We start from the raw sequence: 20,153 nt of genomic DNA on the forward strand, positions 1-20,153 counted from the left end.
TGCTTCCTGTGGGTTTCCTCACAACCTCTCCTCCTCCTCCCCTTCACCTTATCTTTTCAGACACAGGGCGGACATCCAGAACCCTCCATCTCAGAGATGCTGCCGCTGCTGCTGCCCCTGCTGTGAACAGGTGAGTGGACTGAGGGGAGAGGGGGCCTACGGAGCAGGGGCTGTTGACTGACCCTCCTTTTCCCAGAGAGTCCCAGGCTCAGGGTGGGAGATTCTGGCTGCAAGTGCAGGCATCTGTGACAGTGCAGGATGGTCTGTGCATCCCCGTGCCCTGCAACTTCTCTCAACCCAGGGACTACTGGACTGCCTCTACTCCAGCTCATGGATACTGCTTCTGAAGAAAACATGGAAACGGTTCAAGTAAAAGCCAGGAGAATGGATACTTTTAGTAAGGATACACAGAGTGTTGTGATCAGAGATACCCACTAGGGGACATCTGGAGGGTGGTCATTAGTGTTGTATTATTTGATCTGTGTTGGGTTTGCACTAGTTTTTGCTTTCTAACCATTTGGCTAATGTCATCTATATGATTACACACACACACACACACACACATTTATATATATCACAGGAAAAATTGACAAGATAAGAGAATTTTGATGCATTGACACTCATTTTTTTTTTTGAGGAAGATTGGCCCTGTGGTAACATCTGTTGCCAATCCTCCTCTTTTTGCTGAGGAAGATTGGCCCTGGGCTAACATCCACGCCCATCTTCCTCTACATTATATGTGGGACACCTGCCACAGCATGGCTTGATAAATGGTGCATAGGTCCACGCCCTGGATCCAAACCCATGAACCCCGGGCCACTGAAGCAGACTACATGAACTTAACCACTGCGCCACTGGGTCAGCCCCTCTGAAACTCATGTTTTGATGACACTTTACAATGCTTCTTCCCCTTGGAGCTCAATATTCATAAATGAGAGAATAATATTTTTTAAAGGTCAAGAAATACTCAGTTTTATATTCCAGAGAAATAAAAGACTAATTTGTGTGATAGATTTGATTGTATCAAAATGAAGGTTTCCGTCAAACAGGGGACAACCCAGACAAATTTAATCGAGAAATGACAGAATGGGACAATTCATTTCCTTTGTTAAGCTCACAAGAGATTTTCAACTAGAATGTACAAAAACTTCTATGAATCAACAAGAAAAAGGAAAACAAGCCAACATAAAAATAAACAAAGGACATGAATATTTTTGTCACAAATGTGGAAGCATGAATGGAAAACAAGCCCACGCTGAGATGCTCAAACTCACTGGTACTGGAGAAAAATCAAACAAAAATGAGAAAAGTCAACCAGAAATGAGATAGTACTCCACTCTCATCAGACCAGAAAATCAAGAAGGCACATAACAGCATGTGTGTCAGAGATGTGAGTAAGTAGGAACCTCCTGGTCTGATCATGGGAGTGTAGACTGTTGAGGCATTTTGGGAGCTGGCAAAACTATTTCCTGAACTGACTATTTGCTTTGTGATAAATCACTGAGCTGCACACTTAGCCATTTGTGTCTTCTTCTGTACGTTGTACACTTTACAATAAAATTTTTTAAACTAATATCGAGTGTAAGTAGCCAGAAAGAAATGTATACCATATGCTGCCATTTACACAATGGTCAAAAACAGTAAAACCCAAACATTGAAATTTAGGGATGCACTTTTTGTTGGCAAAATATATTATTCTCTAAGGTAAATAATAGGTATGAGATTAAAATCTTTAGAGAAGTCGTTAAGGAAAACTCCAAGGTCCCTGTGTGTAAACACTTTGAATAGATAATTCACAAAGAAGAATTGTAGTTAGTAAAAATATAGTTAGGACAAGTTGTTTATAATCACATCGATGCAAAGTAAAGAAAGGATATACTACCTTTTCTCTAATCTTGAATTAGCAAAAGTGAAAAAAGTCAGACACTCCAGGCACTCTCAGGTGCCGTTGGGAGATTTAAACGAGTGGGGCACTTTTGGAAAATGTCGTGTTGGCTTCAAACGGAATATGAGGAATCATCTCCACAACCCACTTATTGTATCAGTTAGAAAAGCGTTTTGCTCTAAGTTACAAAAGGGCTGACTTTCAGGCATTTTAACAAATAGGGCTTTATTTTTCTTGAATAATAAGAAGTCTAGAATTGGGCTGCTGCTTGCTTTGATTCAGCAACTGGCTAAGCCCAGGGGACATTATGGAGAGTAAAGAAGGAGGGAGAAGGGGCACAGGGGAAGCTCAGCCCCCAGACCAGAAGATCTACCTATTCCCGATTTTCTCCCTAGTAGATGGTCCATTTCCTCTGACTCACCTGCTTTCCTGACCTGAGGCCCAGATCCTGTTCCTGTCTAATCAGACCTCTCCCCACAGCCCAGTTATTCCTAGACTTGAGACCCAATTATGCTTCAGCATCCAGGACAGCACCATCCCTACATTCCGCGGCTCGCTAAGGACCACATTGTGTCTTCGCTGAAACATGCGCCTCTACCCCTATGGGCAGACCCTGATGGAGGAGGTGGGAGACGCTTGGGTCTAGATATGAACAGGATAAGGGCCTCCAATCTAGGTTAGCTCTTCTCAGGCTCCTTGCCACCCCCAGGGAATGAGACTTTGTATTCCATAAGAGAGGGACTTCTCACACACCCTTGGTTTCTTGCCTCTCAGGGGAAACTTCGCTTGCAGTCTTCTCAGAAATCCCTCCTTGTCTGAGGAAAGCCCCCATTCCCCCCTCTTCTGCCTCCTACCGACAAGAAGGGCCTCTCTCCCTAACAGGCTGATATCTCTGTCTCTCTGTCTGTCTCCCTCTCCCTCTCTCTCCTCCATGCCTCATCCTCTCTTCCTCTCTTTCTCTTCTCAGTCTCTGTCTGGTGCCAAAATGGAGTTCTGGAGGACAGGGAACAAGACTCATGGTCCTTTACTGCCTCTAGCTCTGTGACAAATCCTGAAAAAAAATTTTAAAACTTGTGCCTCAATATCTGTCCGATAAATGAAGGAATGGAATATCAGGAGGCTGACTGAAGCATTGTCTTTGGAAGTGATGGAAGACATTCAAAGTGTTTAGCCACATGAGGGAGCTTGCTGAGATTGGGAAAAGAGTTCTGTGACATCCGAGATAGGTCACTGTCAGTGGGAGACCTAGAGGCTACAAGAGGGAGACACGTAAGGAGAGGGGAATTAGGTGGTCACCCCATGGAGAAGAAGAATTGTAGAAGCTAGAGGAGCTGTGGAGAAGATAGGGAGAGATATTCTGTACATGTATGTGCAGGGCTCACAGGAAATGTGAGAAGGAACAGAGACCCAGTCACAATTTCTGTCTCACACTGAACTCAAACACCTCACCCAAGTCTGACACTGGAGTCAGGGCTCCAGGCTCAGTCCCAGCCTCTGTCCATAGTTTATCTCCCTGCAGATGAATTCAAGAGTTCACAGTGCTTCCTGAAGCCTCCGGGGTGCTCCAACCCTGGAGTGGGTCCCACACAGAGAGAGGATTTGGTCCCAGGAGAGTCTTGGTCTCTCTCTCCTCTGTTCCTATGAGGGAGGCTCCAAGAAACCTATCTGGGGAAAACAGACCACAAACTCCACATCTCTCTTGAGGGAAGTGGGGGTTGGTCCTCAGGAAGCGAGAGGTGGGGTTTCAGGGTACAGGAAGAAGGAGGAAGTGTCCATCCTGCTGTGGTCTCAGGAGAGAAGAGCTCAGCTTTCACTTCCCCTGCAGTGGCCTGAGTGAGAGGAGTATTCTTGTTGAAGGGAAAAGTTTGGGGCAGAAACCACACATTGCAATCAGAAGGAGCCCCCAGCTCATTGACCACTTCACAGTCGCACACACCTCCCAGCTGGGAGAGGCTCATCGGATGGTATCAAGGGAATCTAGACAATCCTCTGAAGCCCAGAGATGATGCTGCCGCTGCAGCCACAACTGTGAGGGCAACAGGTCTCAGGAGGAGATTTCTGGGCAGGGCTGCAATTAGAGATTCTGTTTCCCGCAGTGGACCCTGGGGGACGACGCAGGTACAGTCTGTAACCTTCAGCCAGTGACCGTGAAGTAGGGCCTGCCTGTGCCTCCTACCCCATTCTCCAATCCAACCCATGGATTTTCTGGACCGACTTTAGCCCACTTGACACCGGACTTCAGATCCTGGAGGTGGCCAACAGAGTTCTTATTTTGGATATTAACTCCTTGTCAGATTCATGATTTGCAAATATTTTTTCCCATTCTATTATGTTGACTTTTCATTTTGTTGATGGTTTCCTTTGCTGTGCAAAAGCTTTTTAGTTTAATGTAGTCCTACTTGTTTATTTTTGCATATTTATTTTTTCCATAATCCCCCTCACCCAGAGACCCTATCAAACCTGGAAGACAGAATCTGGGGCTGACTCAACCTCCTCAGGACCCAGGGGCCCACAGTGGCTGTCTGAGCATCAGATTTTCTAAGTTGTGGAAAAGTGGAAAGACTTTAGGATAGAGAAATATTATGTGAAATCTGACTCCCAATATATGACACTGTCTCTGGAGGTGACAAGTAGTCAAGGGTCCCCAGGAAAGAATCCCAGAGACAGGAACTCATCTGCTCATTATCTGGAGGGTGGGGGAGGTGATCAGGACTGTAGAGCTGAGAGACAGGTGGTCAATGTGGAGGTTGCCCCCAGGATCACACTCTGGGGTCTGAGTCATTTTCTCCTCTCCAGCTTGTACCAGACACCCCAAATCTACACCCCATTCACCTGAAGTGCAACTATCTTGGAGTCTAAATAGCACTGTGTCAGCGGCTTGTATAAGATGACGTTTCTCTCCCCCCTGGGCCCCAAGATGTCTCCCCTTTCCTAAGACCTCACTCATATGTTAGGGTCCCAAGGTCATGACACCGGCCCTACGTGCCAGGTGACCTTCCTAGGAGGTGGTAGTTCTGTGGATAGAACCATCAGAGGAGTTCAGTCCATAGCTAAAAACCTATATGTGATTTTTCTGGCCGGTTCATAGGCAAATAGAAAGGCCTTCCCTGGCTGTCCTCATGGGAAGCTGCCCTCCCTGCACTCTTGACTCTCTGGGAGCTGGCCACGTGGGACCTGCTTCTCTAGTAGAGACAACCGTGCACGACCCCAGAAGGCAGGACTTGGGGGCTCTCGTACTTCCTTGCTGTGTTACTTGGGCAAGCCCCTTGCCTGTCTGAGCTTCAGGGTTCATTTCACACAGGCAGAAATTGTCCCGGATGATCTCAAATGGGCAGTCACAGCTGAATCTGTGGTCTGAAGTTTCTTTTTTGGGCTTGTGGCCCATTCTTCTAAACACAGGCTTTCTGTATCAGCTTCCTCTGCCCTCTCACAGCTGTGGCTTTCTCTTCTCTCTCAGAGGGACCCTGGAAGGCAGACTGTTCTAGGGCAGGAGGACAGAATGTCGCTGCACCTGATGCTGCTGCTGCCTGTGTTGTGGGGACGTGAGTAGTTGTGGGGAAAAGTGACCCCACTCGTGGGAGGCACCAGAGCTGCAGGCTGAGTGTCTCCCTCTCCCCAGTGCCCACGGCTCAGGATCAGAGGTACCAGCTGAAACTACGGGAGTCCGTGACAGTGCAGGAGGGCCTGTGTGTCCTCCTGCCCTGCAAATTTTCCTATCCCTGGACTGTCTTTGGAACCCTCCACATGTTTTGGTTCCAGAAAGGGGCGGATAGAAACCGTAATTCTCTGGTGGCCACAAACAAAGAGAAACAGAAACTGCATGAGAGCACCCAGGGCCGGTTCTTCCTCCTCGGGGACCCCCAGGCCTACAACTGCTCCCTGAGCATCAGAGACGTCAACATGGGGGACAGTGAGACGTACTTATTTCACATGGAGAATTCCTGCAGGAAACACTCGTATCAGGATAAGATGCTCTCTGCGTGTGACAGGTATGGTGGGGGCCCAGGGAAAGGCCCCAGAGTGTGGGGCACTGGAAATAGAAAAATGAAGGTTCTGCTCTTCCTGAGAGTGGGTTGTTGTGGGGACGGTGATGTAAAGACCCTGGGGCAGGCTGGAGACACACCAAGTGGTCCCAATATCCTCTCTGTCCTCACCAGCTTTGACCCACAGGCATGAAATCCTTATGTCAGGGAGCCTGGAGTTTGGCCTCCCCAGGAACCTGACCTGCTCTGTGTCCTGGGCCTGTGAGCAGGGCACACCCTCCATCTTCTCCCGGATGTCAGCTACTCTCACCTCCCTGGGCCCCAGGACCCTCCTCTCCTCTGTGCTCACTCTTACCCCACGGGCCCAGGACCATGGCACCAATCTCACCTGTCAGGTGAAGTTCCCTGCAGCTGGTGTGACTGTGGAAAGGACCATTCAGCTCAAAGTCACCTGTGAGTGTTGGGCCAGGATGCCTGAGTCTCTGAGGGGGTGGGGCCAGGGCCGAGCTGGGCCAGAGCTTGATGTAGGGGTCCTGCTAGTCCAACAGGGAGGGGTGCCCCTATACCTGTTTCCATGGGTCCCGGGGAGAAAGGTCCAGTGCCCACCCATCTGTTCCCATCATCCGTCTCCATGGATGTTGAGGCTTCTACATCCTTCTTTTCCAGATGCTCCACAGAACATGGTGATCAACATTGCCCAAGGAAACAGCAGAGGTAAAAAAGAATTTTTTCTCTCCAGCACTGGGTTGGATGCAGGTCTGCTGGATCTAGAGCTCCAATTGTCTGGGGACTAAGTGAGAGATAAGTGAGAAGCCAGCTACTGAGGTCAGACGTGGGGAGAGCACAGGGGAAAGCCCTCACAAATCCCAGCCCCTGAAGTTAATCTTTTCTCACCCACAGCTTTCTCTGGCCAAATCCAAAGGAAGCCGTCACATCCCTCTTGTTTCACCTTCTCTCTGACGCGTTACCTCCTCCTGCTTCCATAGCCCCTCGTTGGTCCATTAATTGCATTTGTTCACTACATCCCTGTCCTGAGTCCTCTGTTCTCCATCTGCCCGACACTCTGAGCAGCTCAGGGAAATCCTCTGGGCCTCTTCTGAAGGCCTGAGGCCTGACTCTCCCAGTCCCCTCTTCAGAGTTAGCGTGGAGAGAGATGCCAGCTTCGCCCACCCCATCTCTCTCTGTCTTTGTCTCTCTTTCTCTGCATCTCTCTCTCCAAAGCGCTCAAGATCCTGCAAAACACCTGGACCCTTCCCGTCCTGGAGGGCCATGCTGTGCGGCTGCTCTGTGTGGCTGACAGCAAACCCCCTGCAGAGCTGAGCTTGTTCCAGGGGTCCCCAGCCCTGAACGCCACCCCTATATCCACCACCGCCATGCTGGAGTTGCCTTCCATAGGGACTACAGGAGGAGACTTCACCTGCCTCACTCAGCACCTGCTGGGCTCCCAAAATATATCTGTGAGCCTCTCCATGGCCTGTGAGTGTGGGGACCCCCGGGGCATGACACCTGGGTCCTGTGGGGGGCAGAGGCACTACTGACCTTCACTTCCCTCCCCACAGACCCCCCCACAGCTGCTGGGACCCTCTTGCTCCTTGGAGGACCAGGGCCTGCACTGTGGCTGCTCATCCCGAGCCCAGCCGGCCCCCTCCCTGCACTGGCGGCTGGGGGAGAGTCTGCTGGAGGGGAACAGCAGCAACGCCTCCCTCACGGTCACCTCCAGCTCCACCGGGCCCTGGGCCAACAGCTCCCTGAGCTTCAGTGGGGGGCTCGGCTCTGTCCTCAGACTCAGCTGCGAGGGTGCAAATGTCCATGGAGCCCAGATTGCCACTGTCTTGCTGCTGCCAGGTCAATGGTCAGCTGAGGGGTGACGCCTCGGGAAGGAGGAGCCGGGACCCTTGTTTTAGTTTCCTAGGGCTGCCGTAACAACGTACCTCAAACAAGGGGCTAAACAGCAGAGATGTATCATCTCATATTTCTGGAGGCCAGAGCCTGAGATCAAGGTGTCAGCTGGGTTGGTTCTCTCTGAGGCTGTGAGAATCTATTCCAGGCCTCTCCCTCAGCTTCTGGTGATTTGCTGGCAAACTTTGTCATGCCTTGGCTTGTAGAAGCATCTCCCCTTCATCTTCACATGGCATTCTCCCTCTCTTTGTGCAAATTTCCCCTTTTTAATGAGGACATCAGTTATATTGGATTAGGGCTCAACATAATGTCCTCATTTTAACCATAACTGCTGTAAAGACCTTGTCTCCAAATAAAGTCACATTCTGAGGTACGGGGCAGGGAATATGCCACGGATGAGGGGGGGTGAATTTCAACATAATGAATTTTGGGGGGGGGAACAATTTAACACGTAACAGGCCCAGAGAGATGGAGCTTGGAGGAGAGACACCCCAAGGCCTGGATCAGAGTGGCTGGGGGTGTAAAATCCTCAGTCCTGTGGCCAGGAGAAGGGGCGGGTCCAGGGTCTACAGGGTAATGGAATGCAGAGCAACTGAGTCCTGTTTGGGGAGTGGGTACACTAAGGGAATAAAGGGAGAGAAGTGGCCAGTTGGGAGGATGCCATGTATTGGGGTTGGAGTTTACCCTAAAGTCCAATTATCTACAGGTAAACCAGAACCCAGGGCCAGTGGGGTCCTGGGAGCAGTCGGGGGAGCTGGCATCATCACCCTGCTTTCTCTCTGCCTCTGTCGCCTCTGTCTCATCTTCAGTTGAGTGGGCTCCAGAGACAGAGGGAGATGCCTTTGGTGGGAAGGACATAAGGTCTCAGAATCTCAGAAACCCTGAGCCAGAGGACCTGGACTGCTTGAAAAGCCAGGATCCAGGGAAGGGAGGTTGAGTGGTGGTGTGAATCAGCTCATAACCAACATAGGCAACCATGGGGTATCTTCCCAGCCCTGGTCCAGCCCTTGGGTTAAGGGACCACCAGGAGAAGGACCCCATCTCTGTCTACCTCATTCAGCACTTCCATGGTCTTTACAGGGAGTAGAGGGTTGTCTGCCTTCTCAGTGCCCCAAATAACCAGGCTGAAATGCCCTGGGCTCTTTCCTTAGAGTGAAGACCTGCAGGAAGAAGGCAGCCCAGCTAGTGCAGAGCATGGACGACGTGAACCCAGACGAGGGTTTAGGCTCCGGAGTGAGTGAGGTGACATGGGCTCCTTTCAACATTATCCCTGGTGGATGCTGCCTCAGGAAGGGCCCTTAGGAACTTCCCTTTTACATCCAACACTGCCCAGAGTTCCACATGTGGACATTTTATATGATTGACTCAACTGCTCTGATGTGTCTACATCTGGTGGGGTAACTATGTAGTTCAGTGGGTTTGTTGGGGGTGTTTATGCCAAATCTGTCTGATGATCATAATCCCCTGGAACATTAGCCTCTTCTTCTGGTGTGGATCACTGGGAAAGAGTACTGGCCCAAACCTAGTCTGTGTCAGAGCTGCTGAGTACAAGGAGAGTGGTGGACATGGGCTCTAGGATAGAGAGCCCGGGCACCCCAAAGTCACAATTCATCACCTCATTTTGCATTTTCCAATCTATCACCATGTTTATTTAATATCAACACTGAATTTATTGAGATATACTTTACATAGGATAAAATGCACCCATTTTAAGTATATGGTTAAATGAATTTGGACAAATGGATACACCCTGTAACCATGACCCAATCTGGACATGAAACATTTCCATCACTCCCCGATATTCCCTTGTTCCCCTTCCCAGTCAACCCATGGTTTCCAGTGATCACTGATTCCTATCATGATAGACTAATTTTGTCTATTGCAGAACTTCATATAAATGGAACCTGCAATATTTGCTCTATATATCTGGCTTCTATCACATCATTAAAAGATATAAAAATCCTAAACATGTATGCTCCAAATAACTGAGCATCGCTCATCAAAAAAAATGAACAAAAACTGACAGAGCTGCAAAGAGAAGTAGACACACTCACAATCACAGTTGATTATTTCAAAACTTCTCTCTCAGTAACGGGTCTATCAAGGAGACAGTAAATCATTTTTTTTCATTCAATTTTCTTAATTCCCTATATTGTTTCCCCTGGTCTATCTTGGGGAATGGAATGCTCAGTGTGTGCTAAGTCCCCATCAGGAATCATGGGGACAGGAATTGTGGATGTCAGGAATCAAGTTATACATTTTCCATTGCTTTATTTTCAAATTTTCAGTAAACTTTTATTTTTTTTAATGAATGTCTCTTGAAGTCAGTAGAGATTAGTGGTTGAAAGCAGGTGCCCCAGAGCCAGATGACGCGCATCCAAATCCCCTTTCCCTACTGATGTGCTGTGTGACCCTGGACAAACAATGTGCCCTCTCTGACCTCTGTTTATTTTCTGTGACCTGCGAATATGAGGAGAACCTGTGTCACAGAGTAGCTGTGGGGAGTAGTTAAAAGAGCACCTGGCACATGCTGAGCACAGGACTCATTACTACAGATCAGAATCCTTCCCTCCTCTAATGAGTGAGTCTCAAGTGTGGTTTGTTGCTGTAGTTTTATTCCCTGTTGCATTCTCAGGGCCTAGAGGACTGCCTGACTCATAACTCCCAGTAGGTACTCAATAACTGTTTCTGGAATAAATCACTAAATAATCATAGTGCTGGAGAACATTTTCTATTAAAATATCTGTCTGTGTCTTTTGATGGGTGAGGTTCAGCCATGTACAAATACTGTAGCTATGATTGTTCACAGACATGTTTCTCTCTTTCCCATGTTTTGGCTACAGTAGATTAGCACAGCTGATCCATCACTGATTTTCACCTTTCTTTTGCTCAGTCAGGGCAGCCTTCTCCCTGTCTTCCATTTGCTCTTCAGTAGTGAAGCCCTTTCCTCCTGACCTGAGGACTGTTTGTCTTTGCCCCTCTCAGCTGCTGTTTGAGGGTGTCTGTTTCATGCATCTGTAGCATGAGGGTGTTGTGAGCAGGAAGCAGATATAGATGAGGTGTCTGGTGCCATCTTTCATGCAGACCGTTCTCTCTGCTCTGTCTTCTAGGATCTGTCTGGAAACTGGCAATGCCCCCCAACCCCTGCTTTATATTTCAAAATATCTCCTATTCCAAATTGACAACTTGAAATGTACTGTTTTCTATTTGTTTAGTAACTGCCTCTCCTAGAAAACCATCACCTGCGTGGTGTCAGGGGCTGGGTCTGCTTTCTTCATCACTCCACACACAGCACCTGGCACAAGGCCCCAAGAGAGGATGGTGCCATAGTGAGAAAGAGCTGGATTTGAGTCCTGACTCAGTGGTGCGTGTAGAGACGTGTGTCTTCAGGGCAATGCATGTAATCCATCTAGCCTTAGTTTTACCATTTGTAAGATGAAAATGATAATCACATCCTCTCCCAGCATTTGTTTTTAGAATATAATATGATTAATATAAGTACTCACTAAGGATTGGACAATGCTAATTATTAACTATTTTTGAACAAATGAAGGGGAAAATGATCCGAGTTCCATCAGTCCCAATCCCATTCTTGTCCTTGGCTACTTTTTCCCTCACCCTATTGGCCAGCTCTGAATCCTTCTCTTCCTTCCACTCAGGTGCATCAGCACCAGGTCTGGACAGACTCGCCTTCAGACAACCCAGCCCCTGCTGGGCTGAGCCCCATCTCAGGAGAGGAACCAGAGCTCCACTATGCTTTCCTCAGATTTCACAAACCTCCCAAAGAAAAAGGCACCAACACCGAGTACGCAGAGATCAAGACACACAAGTGAGGAATTATTTTCTCACAGTTCTGGAGGCTGGAAGTCTGAGATCAACAAGTCAGCGGGGCTGGTTCCTTCCAAGGCCTCTCTCCTGTGCTTGCAGACAGCTGTCTCCTCCATGTGTCCTCACATGGTCTTCCCTCTTATAAATGTTTCCTCTTCTTACCAAGATACTAAGTGTATGGGATTAGGCCCTAGCCTAATGACTTCATTTTCACTGAATTACTTCTTGAAAAACCCTATCTCCAATACAGTCACATCCTGAGGTACTGGGAGTTAGAACTTCAATTTCTTCATTTTATGATTTTTAGCTCATAACACTCAGCCTCTGATTATTTTAAAATTGATGGCCTTCTTGACAATGGTATGAATCCACTAGTATATGTGGAAGACCACAGGACTTGTGTCAAAAGAACTGAGTTCAAATCCATGTATGCCACTTTTTGAGTGAGTCCCTTTATCTCTGTGGTTCACTTTACTGTTCTCCATAGCAGTGAAATCATCCCGCTAATCAGGTTATTGTGAAATAGACATGAAAACATACGCATAAAACACCTAACAAAAGTCCTGATGTGAAATTTTTTCCAAACTCTGAACCCAGGCTTCTGTCAGGACTTTTGTTGCCGCTTTAATAGAAAGTTTCTGGTAACAATTTCTCCTAAGGCTTGGACGGGCCAGTCCCAGAGGCCATGGAAATCTCTCCCCTAGAATTGGAAAGGAGGCAAGGATGGCTGCTCTTACCACTTCCATCAAACAATATATTGTAGACCCTTCCCAGTGCAATGAATGTAAGAAATAGAAATAAGAGCTCTCCGAGTCATAAAGTAAGAAGTAAAAGACTCTTTATTCTCAGATAACATGGTGGTGGGCATAGAATATCTAGCTATACACAAAGCTGCTTAAACCAATAAAAGAGTTTAGCAAGGTGTTCAGATACTAGTTCAGATGACCAAATTCCTTTGCAATACTATGCATTTGCCAAGGACGGTTAGAAATTGAATATTTTTTTAAGGATGCAATTTACAGTAACATGAAACTACCAAATAAGTGAAATGAAATATATACAAGTTGTGTACACTGAAAAAAATGTAAAATTTGCTTCAGGAAATAAAAGAAGACCTAAGTACTTGGAGGTATATACCATGTTCATGGATTGGAAGATTCAATATTGTTAGGATGTCAGTTTTTCCAATTGTTCAATAAATTCAATGCAATCTCAAAGTCTCAGTGAGAGCTTTTGTAGAAACTGACAAGCTGATTCAAAACTATACATAGAAAAGCAAACAACTAGAATGTCCTAACAAATTTTGGAAACTGACAATAAATCTATTGAAGGAGTTCCCTCTAGTTCCTGTCCCTCTGTCCCAGGATTCCCACCACCTCTTGCACAGCCACCAGCTACGCAGAAGAAACATGTCCTCCACATCCAGGAGCAAGTCTCTTCTCCCAACAAATCTTGATGCTCCCAGTGGAGGATGATTCCCAGCCTGGTGGTCCTCATTCCTTGTGTCCTGAGCACCAAGACACCTGGCAGAGGGGTCTGCATGGGCAAAGCCCCAGAGGCAGGGCAGAGCTTGTCATGTTCCAGAACAGTGAGGGGCAGTGTGGCCAGGCAAGGAGACAGCTGTCCAGAAGTCAGTCATGGAGTCCAGTGGGGCCACTGTGGCAAAGTGGGCACTTATTGTCTCTCCTTTCATTCTCCCAACAATCCCATCCCACAGAGAATGTCAGCTGTCCTCTTGAGAGCTCCCATGTTCCAGGCCCTCTGACGAATTAAGTGTGTTGTCCCACCTACTCCTCATTACCTCCCACCTTGACAGTCCTGGTCACGTTCCTTCTGCCAATTCCATCTATGTTTCTAGTTTCCTGGTGCCTTGTCCAGCTCCCCACAGGACAGTAAGGAGAGTGTCTTGGTCTGTCAAATTCACCTCACTGTCTCCTCCCAGAAGATAATAGGACTTATCCCTATACATTTGGAGAAATGAAGGAAAGGATAAATGAATGAAAGATGGCCTCCCCATATTGACAAGAAACACAACTGAGACTTAATAATTGAGAAAGGTTGAAATGACAAGATGCCAACAGACATACCATGGAAGCACTAAAGGAAAGAGAGTTGGCATCACTGTCCTAACATCAGATGAGAGAGTCCTGGAGGCAAAGAGAATTAGGTGTGGGCACTTCACAAAATCAAAGGTTTAGTTCACCCTCCATAAAATATAAAATTCTAAATATGTATGCCTCTGCAAATTGAGTCTCAAAATACACAAAACGTATATATGCACAAATTAAGGCACCTGTCACAGGAAGCTTTGGGTGCCCAGACACTTACTGTCTTCCCACTGGACAGTGACTCTCGGGGCAGCATGCATGGCTGGTGTGTGACCTTATGAGCAGAGAGGGGTTGTCTACCACATGGGCGCTGAGGGAGGGAGGACATTTGGCCTCCTCACTCCCCACAAAAGGCTTCCCCCATCTCCCATGTCCCTACATCCCAGCCCTGGACCCACCTCCAGACATCTACAACCTGTGACTCGGGGAGTCTGGCCATGAGACATCCATTTTCTCTTTTCAGGAAATGACCCCTGAGAGGAAGAACATCAACAGGGAGGAAGGAGATGGGCTGGGGCCCCACGTGGGGTGTGAATTTCGGTGAGGCTCACTCTCTGTCCCAGGGTCCCCAGGAGTGGATGTGCTGGAGGATGGTTGACAACGGAGATTTATCACCTCACGTTTCTGGAAGCCAGAAGCCTGAGATCAAGGTGTCAGCACGGTTGCTTCCCTCTGAGGCTGTGAGAATCTCTTCCAGGCCTCTCCGCCAGCTTCTGGTGGTTTGCTGGCAAACTTGGGCATGGCTTGGCTTGTAGAAGCATCTCCCCAATCTCTGCCTTCATCTTTGCATGGCATTCTCCTTGTCTGCGTGTAAATTTCCCCTTTTTAATGAGGATGCCAGTTTTATTGGATCAGGGCCCAACCTAATGACCTCATTTTAACAGGTACCACTGGGAAGATCTTGTCTCCAAATAAGGTCACATTGTGAGGTACGCAGTGGGGGATACAGCGGGGTGGAGTGGGAGGCTAGATTTCAATGTGGGATGGACACAACTTAACCTATAACAGCCCCAGAGAGATGGAGAGTGGAGGAGAGGCACCCCAAGGTCCGGACCATGTCTGGCCGTGTAAGATCCTCAGTTCTGTGGCCAGGAGAAAGGGCAGGTCCAGCATCTACAGGACAATGAAATGCTGAGTGACTGAGTGCTGTTTGGGGAGTGGGTACATTAAGGGAACACACAGAGAGAGAAGCGGCCAGTTGGGAGGATGCCATGTAATGGGGTTGGAGTTTACCCTAAAGTCAACCTACCTACAGGTAAACCAGAACCTAGGGCCAGTGGGGTCCTAGGAACAGTTGGGGGAGCTGGCATCATGGCCCTGCTTTCTCTTTGCCTGTCTCATCTTTAGGTGAGAGTGGGCTCCAGAGACAGAGGGAGAGACTAGGGGTGAGAAGGGCATAAGGTCTCAGAATCTCAGAAATCCTGAGGTGGAGGAACTGGTTGGACAGCCAGGAGCCAGGGAAGGGAGGCTGAGTGGTGGCGTGAATCAGCCTGTAACCTACAGGACAAAGCATGGGGTCCCTTCACAGACTCTGGTCCAGCTCTTGGGTTAAGGGAAGCACCTGGAGAGGGGCCCCACTTCTGCCTACCTTATTCAGCACTTCCGTGCTCATCACAAGGAGTAGGGGGTGGTCTGCCTTCTCCTTGCCCCAAATAACCAAGCTGAAATTCCCTGGGCTGTTCCCTTAGAGTGAAGACCTGCAGGAAGAAGGCGGCCCAGCCAGTGCAGAGCTTGGACGACGTGAACCCAGTTGAGGGCTCAGGCTCCAGGGTGAGTGAGGGGGCAGGAGCTACATTCAACATTATTCCTGGTGGATGCTGCCTTGGGAAGGGCCCTTAGGAACTTCCCTTTTATCCAACACTGCCCAGAGTTCCACATGTAGTTATTTTAAACTATTGACTCAGCTGCTCTGATGCATCTCCTTCTGGTGGGGTAAGTATGCAGTCCACTTGGTTTGTTGGAGGTGTTTATGCCTCATCTGTCAGATGATCATATTTTCCTGGGATATTAGCCTTTTCTTCTGGTGTTTATCACCAGGGAAGAGTAATGGCCCAAACCTAGTCTGTGTCAGTCCCTCTGAGTACAAAGAGAGTGGCGGACACGGGCTCTAGGGTAGAGAGCCGAGTGCCTCAAAGTCACAATTCATCACCCCATTTTGCATTTTTCAAATCTACCACCATGTTTATTTAATATCAACATTGAATTTATTGAGGTATACTTTACATAGAATAAAATGCACCCATTTTAAGTATACTGTTAAATGAGTTTGGACAAATGGATACACCCTGTAACCATGTCCCCATTCCAGACATGGAGTATTTCCATCACTCCCCAAAATTCCCTTGTTCCCCTTCCCAGTCAACCCCCTTTTCCAGCGGTCGCTGATTTCTATCATGATAGATCAATTTTGTCTGTTCCGGAACTTCATATAAATGGAACCTGCAATATTTACTCTATATATCTGGCTTCTATCATGTCATTAAAAGATATAAAAATCCTAAACACATATGCCCCCAATAGCACAGCATCATTCATCAAAACAAATGAACAGGGCTGGCCCCGTGGCTTAGTGGTTAAGTGCTCGCGCTCCGCTACTGGCGGCACGGGTTCGGATCCCGGGCGCGCACCGACACACCGCTTCTCCAGCCATGCTGAGGCAGCGTCCCACATACAGCAACTAGAAGGATGTGCAACTATGACATACAACTATCTACTGGGGCTTTGGGGAAAAAAAAAGGAGGGGGATTGGCAATAGATGTTAGCTCAGAGCCGGTCTTCCTCAGCAAAAAGAAGAGGATTAGCACAGATGTTAGTTCACGGCTGATCTTCCTCACAAAAAAAAAAAACAAAAACAAGTGAACAAAAACTGACAGAACTGCAAAGAGAAGTAGACACACCCACAATCACAGTTGATTATTTCAAAACATCTTTCTCTGTAACTGGCCTATCAAGGAGACAGAGTATCATTTTTTTTAATTCAATTTTCTTAATTCCCTATATTGTTTCCCCTGGTCTATCTTGGGGAATGGAATCCTCACTGTGTGCTAAGTTCCCATTGGGAATCTTGGAGACAGGAATTGTGGATGTCAGGAATCAGGTTATACCTTTTCCTTTGCTTTACTTAGAAATTTTCAGCAAGCTTTTTTTTAATGAATGTCACCTGTAATCAGTAGTGCATAGTGTTTGAAAGCATGTGCTCCAGAGCCAGACCACCTGCATCCAAATCCCCTTTCCCTACTGACGCACTGTGTGACCCTGGACAAATGGTGTGCCCTCTCTGACCTCTGTTTATTTTCTGTGACATGGGAATATGAGGAGAACCTGTGTCACAGAGTAGTTGTGGGGAGTACTTAAAACAGCACCTGGCACATACTGAGCACAGGACTCATTACTATGGATCAGAATCCTTCCTTCCTCTAGTGAGTCCCCAGGGCAGTTTGTTGTTGTTGTTTTATTCCCTGTTGCATTCTCAGGGCCTAGAGGAATGCCTGACTCATAACTCACAGCAGGTACTCAATAAATATTTCTGGAACGAATTATTTAATAATCATAGTGCTGGAAAACATTGCTGTTAAAACCTCTGTCTGTCTTTTGATGGGTGAGGTTCATCCATACGCAAATACTGTAGCCATGATTATTCACAGACACGTTTCTTTCTTTCCCATGTTTTGGCTGCAGTAGATTAGCACAGTTGATCCGTCATTGATTTTCATCTTTCTTTTGCCCACTCTGAGCAGCCTTCTCCCTCTCTTCTAGTTGCCCATCAGTAGTGAACGCCTTTCCTCCTGACTTCAGAAATGTTTCTTTGCCTCTCTGTGCTGCTGTTTGAGCATTTCTGTTTCATGCATCTGCAGCCTGAGGGTGTTGTGGGCAGGAAGCAGATATGGGGGAGGTGTTTGGGGCCATTTTTCCTGCAGGACCTGCTCTCTGCTCTGTCTTCTAGGATCTGTCTGGAAACCGGCTATGCAGCCACTGCCCCCGCTTTATATTCCAAAGTATCTGGCATCCCAAATTGAGAACTTGAATTGTACTTGTTTTCTATTTGTTTAGTAACTGCCTGTCCTAGAAAACCATCAGCTGCATGGTGTCAGGGGCTGGGTCTGCTTTCTTCATCATTCCACACACAGCACCTGGCACACGGCCCCAACAGAGGATGGCGCCATAGTGAGAAAGAGCTTGATTTGAGTCCTGGCTCAGTGGTGCATGTATAGAGACGTGTGTCTTCAGCTCAATGCATGCAATCTCTCTTAGCCCCAGTTTTACCATTTGTAAGATAAAAATGATAATCACATCCTCTCCCAGCATTTGTTTTTAGAATATAATATGACTAATATAAATACTTACTGAGGATTGGACAGTGCTACTTATTAACTATTTTTGAACAAATGAAGGGGAAAATGATCCAAGTTCCCTCAGCAATCCCATTCTGGTCTTAGCTGCTTTCTCCCTGATCCTATTGTCCAGCTCTTAATCTTTCTCTTCCTTCGACTCAGACGCATCAGCACGAGTTCTGGACAGACTCCCCTTCAGACCACCCAGCCCCTGCTGGGGCGAGCCCCATCTCAGGAGAGGAACCAGAGCTCCACTATGCTTTCCTCACATTTCACAAGCCTCCCAAAAAAAAGGTACCAACACCGAGTACGCAGAGAGCAAGACACACAAGTGAGGAATTATTTTCTCACAGTTCTGGAGGCTGGAAATCTGAGACCAACAAGTCAGCAGGGTTAGTTCCTTCCGAGGCCTCTCTCCTGGGCTTGCTGACAGCTGTCTCCTCCCATCTTCTCACATGGTCTTCCCTCTTCTTATAAATGTTTCCTCTTCTCAAAAAGATACCAAGTGTATGGGATTAGGGTCCACCCTGATGACTCCATTTCAACTGAATTACTTCTTTAAAGACCCTGCCTCCTAATATACTCACATCCTGAGGTCCTGGGGGTTCAGATTTCAACTTCTTAATCTGACAATTTTCAGCTTATAACGCTTGCCTCTGATTATTTAAACTTAATGGCCTTTTTGGCAATGGTATGAATCACCTAGTGTATGTGGAAGACCATAGGACTTGTGTCCAAAAGAACTGAGTTCTAATCCATCTATGCCACTTTGTGAGTGAGTCTCTTTATCTCTGTGTGGGTCACTTTACTGTTCTGCAAAGCAGGGGAATCATCCCTCTAATCAGATTATTGTGAAAGAGCCTTGAAAATGTATGTAAAACAAAACAGCAAACAAGGGTCCTGAGGTGAAGCTTTTTGTGGACTCAGAACCCAGGCTTGTTTCAGGACTTTTGTTGGCTGTTTTTTGCAGAAAGTTTCTGCTAATAGTTTCTCCTAAAGCTTGGCGGGGCCTGTCACAGAGGCCACACAGCCTTCTCCACTAGGATTTGAAATGAGGCTAGAATGGCTGCCCTTACCACATCTGTTCAACAATACATTGCAGATCCTTCCCAGTGCAATGAACGCAAGAAAGAAATAAGAGCTCTCCAGGTCATAAAGTAAGAACTAAAAGAGTCTTTATGCACAGACAACATGGTGGTGGGCATACAACATGTAAATTTATCTGCAAAGAAGCTGCTAAAACCAACAAAAGAGTTTAGCAAGGTATTAAGATATTAGTTCTAACGAAAAAATTCCTTTTCTATGCTGTGTATTGCCCAAGGAAAATTAGAAATTGAATATTTTTTTAAAGATGCAATTATAGTAACATGAAACTATGAAATAAATTGAATGAAATAGGTGCAAATCCTGTACATTGAAAGAATACAAAGTATTACTTTAAGAATTGAAAGATGTAAAAACATGGAGATATATACCATGTTCATGGATTGGAAGACTCAATATGGTTAGGTTGTCAGTTTTCCCAAATTGATGCAGCAATGAGTCACTGCTTGTCGTCACGCTGGCACATTAATCCTGCTGAGAAACAGAGAAAGGCCATGGGAACACGGGTCTCTAACCACAAATCATGCTCCTGATTATCATGTTCATTTAGCACACAGAATCCACCCATCTCCTCGGCCGTGTCCCCAACCTTTCTCCATCACCACACAAGGGTGGGGCTAGGCACAGAGCACATTCTCAGCACAGCTTTCTGTGACTGAATGCTGGAATAAATGAGTGAATCCTGTTTCAAATTCTCCTAATTTTCAATGCAAAGCCCCTGGGGATCTGGCATCCCACGTCAGTCTTTTTCTTATGGGTGCTCCTGCTTTGGGCAGCACCTCCTCCAGTCAAGTCTCACACATGTGGCCATTTCTCTTGCTTTACACATGCTCTGAGTATTACCGAACCAAGTGGGCTTGCCTCCTGGTGAGTTAAATAAAACTCTACACCAGTGGACGTTGTCTCACAAGGTAAAGTGTATTTGCAGCAAATAGGAGGCCATGAGAAATCATTTTCAAAGTCATGGCATCCCTAAACAAAGGGAAGCAGGAACTTCTATTTCAGTTGGGAAATG

The 20,153-nt window shown here is 47.1% G+C and overlaps 2 protein-coding genes across 2 annotated transcripts in view; both read left to right on the forward strand.

Annotated features, from left to right (window-relative positions):
• LOC131397229 (sialic acid-binding Ig-like lectin 8) overlaps positions 1 to 20,153 on the forward strand; it is a 111,586-nt gene that overhangs the window by 68,639 nt on the left and 22,794 nt on the right. The gene's annotated exons all lie outside the window — the stretch shown is intronic.
• LOC131397231 (sialic acid-binding Ig-like lectin 6) lies at positions 5,385 to 18,369 on the forward strand. The gene is given in 9 exon segments (XM_058530000.1): positions 5,385 to 5,427; positions 5,505 to 5,867; positions 6,043 to 6,321; positions 6,535 to 6,582; positions 7,090 to 7,344; positions 14,959 to 15,048; positions 15,388 to 15,473; positions 18,197 to 18,314; positions 18,317 to 18,369. Coding segments are annotated over 9 exon segments (1,335 nt in total).

Source organism: Diceros bicornis, chromosome 34 (assembly GCF_020826845.1).
Source record: "Diceros bicornis minor isolate mBicDic1 chromosome 34, mDicBic1.mat.cur, whole genome shotgun sequence".
Lineage (NCBI taxonomy): Eukaryota > Metazoa > Chordata > Mammalia > Perissodactyla > Rhinocerotidae > Diceros > Diceros bicornis.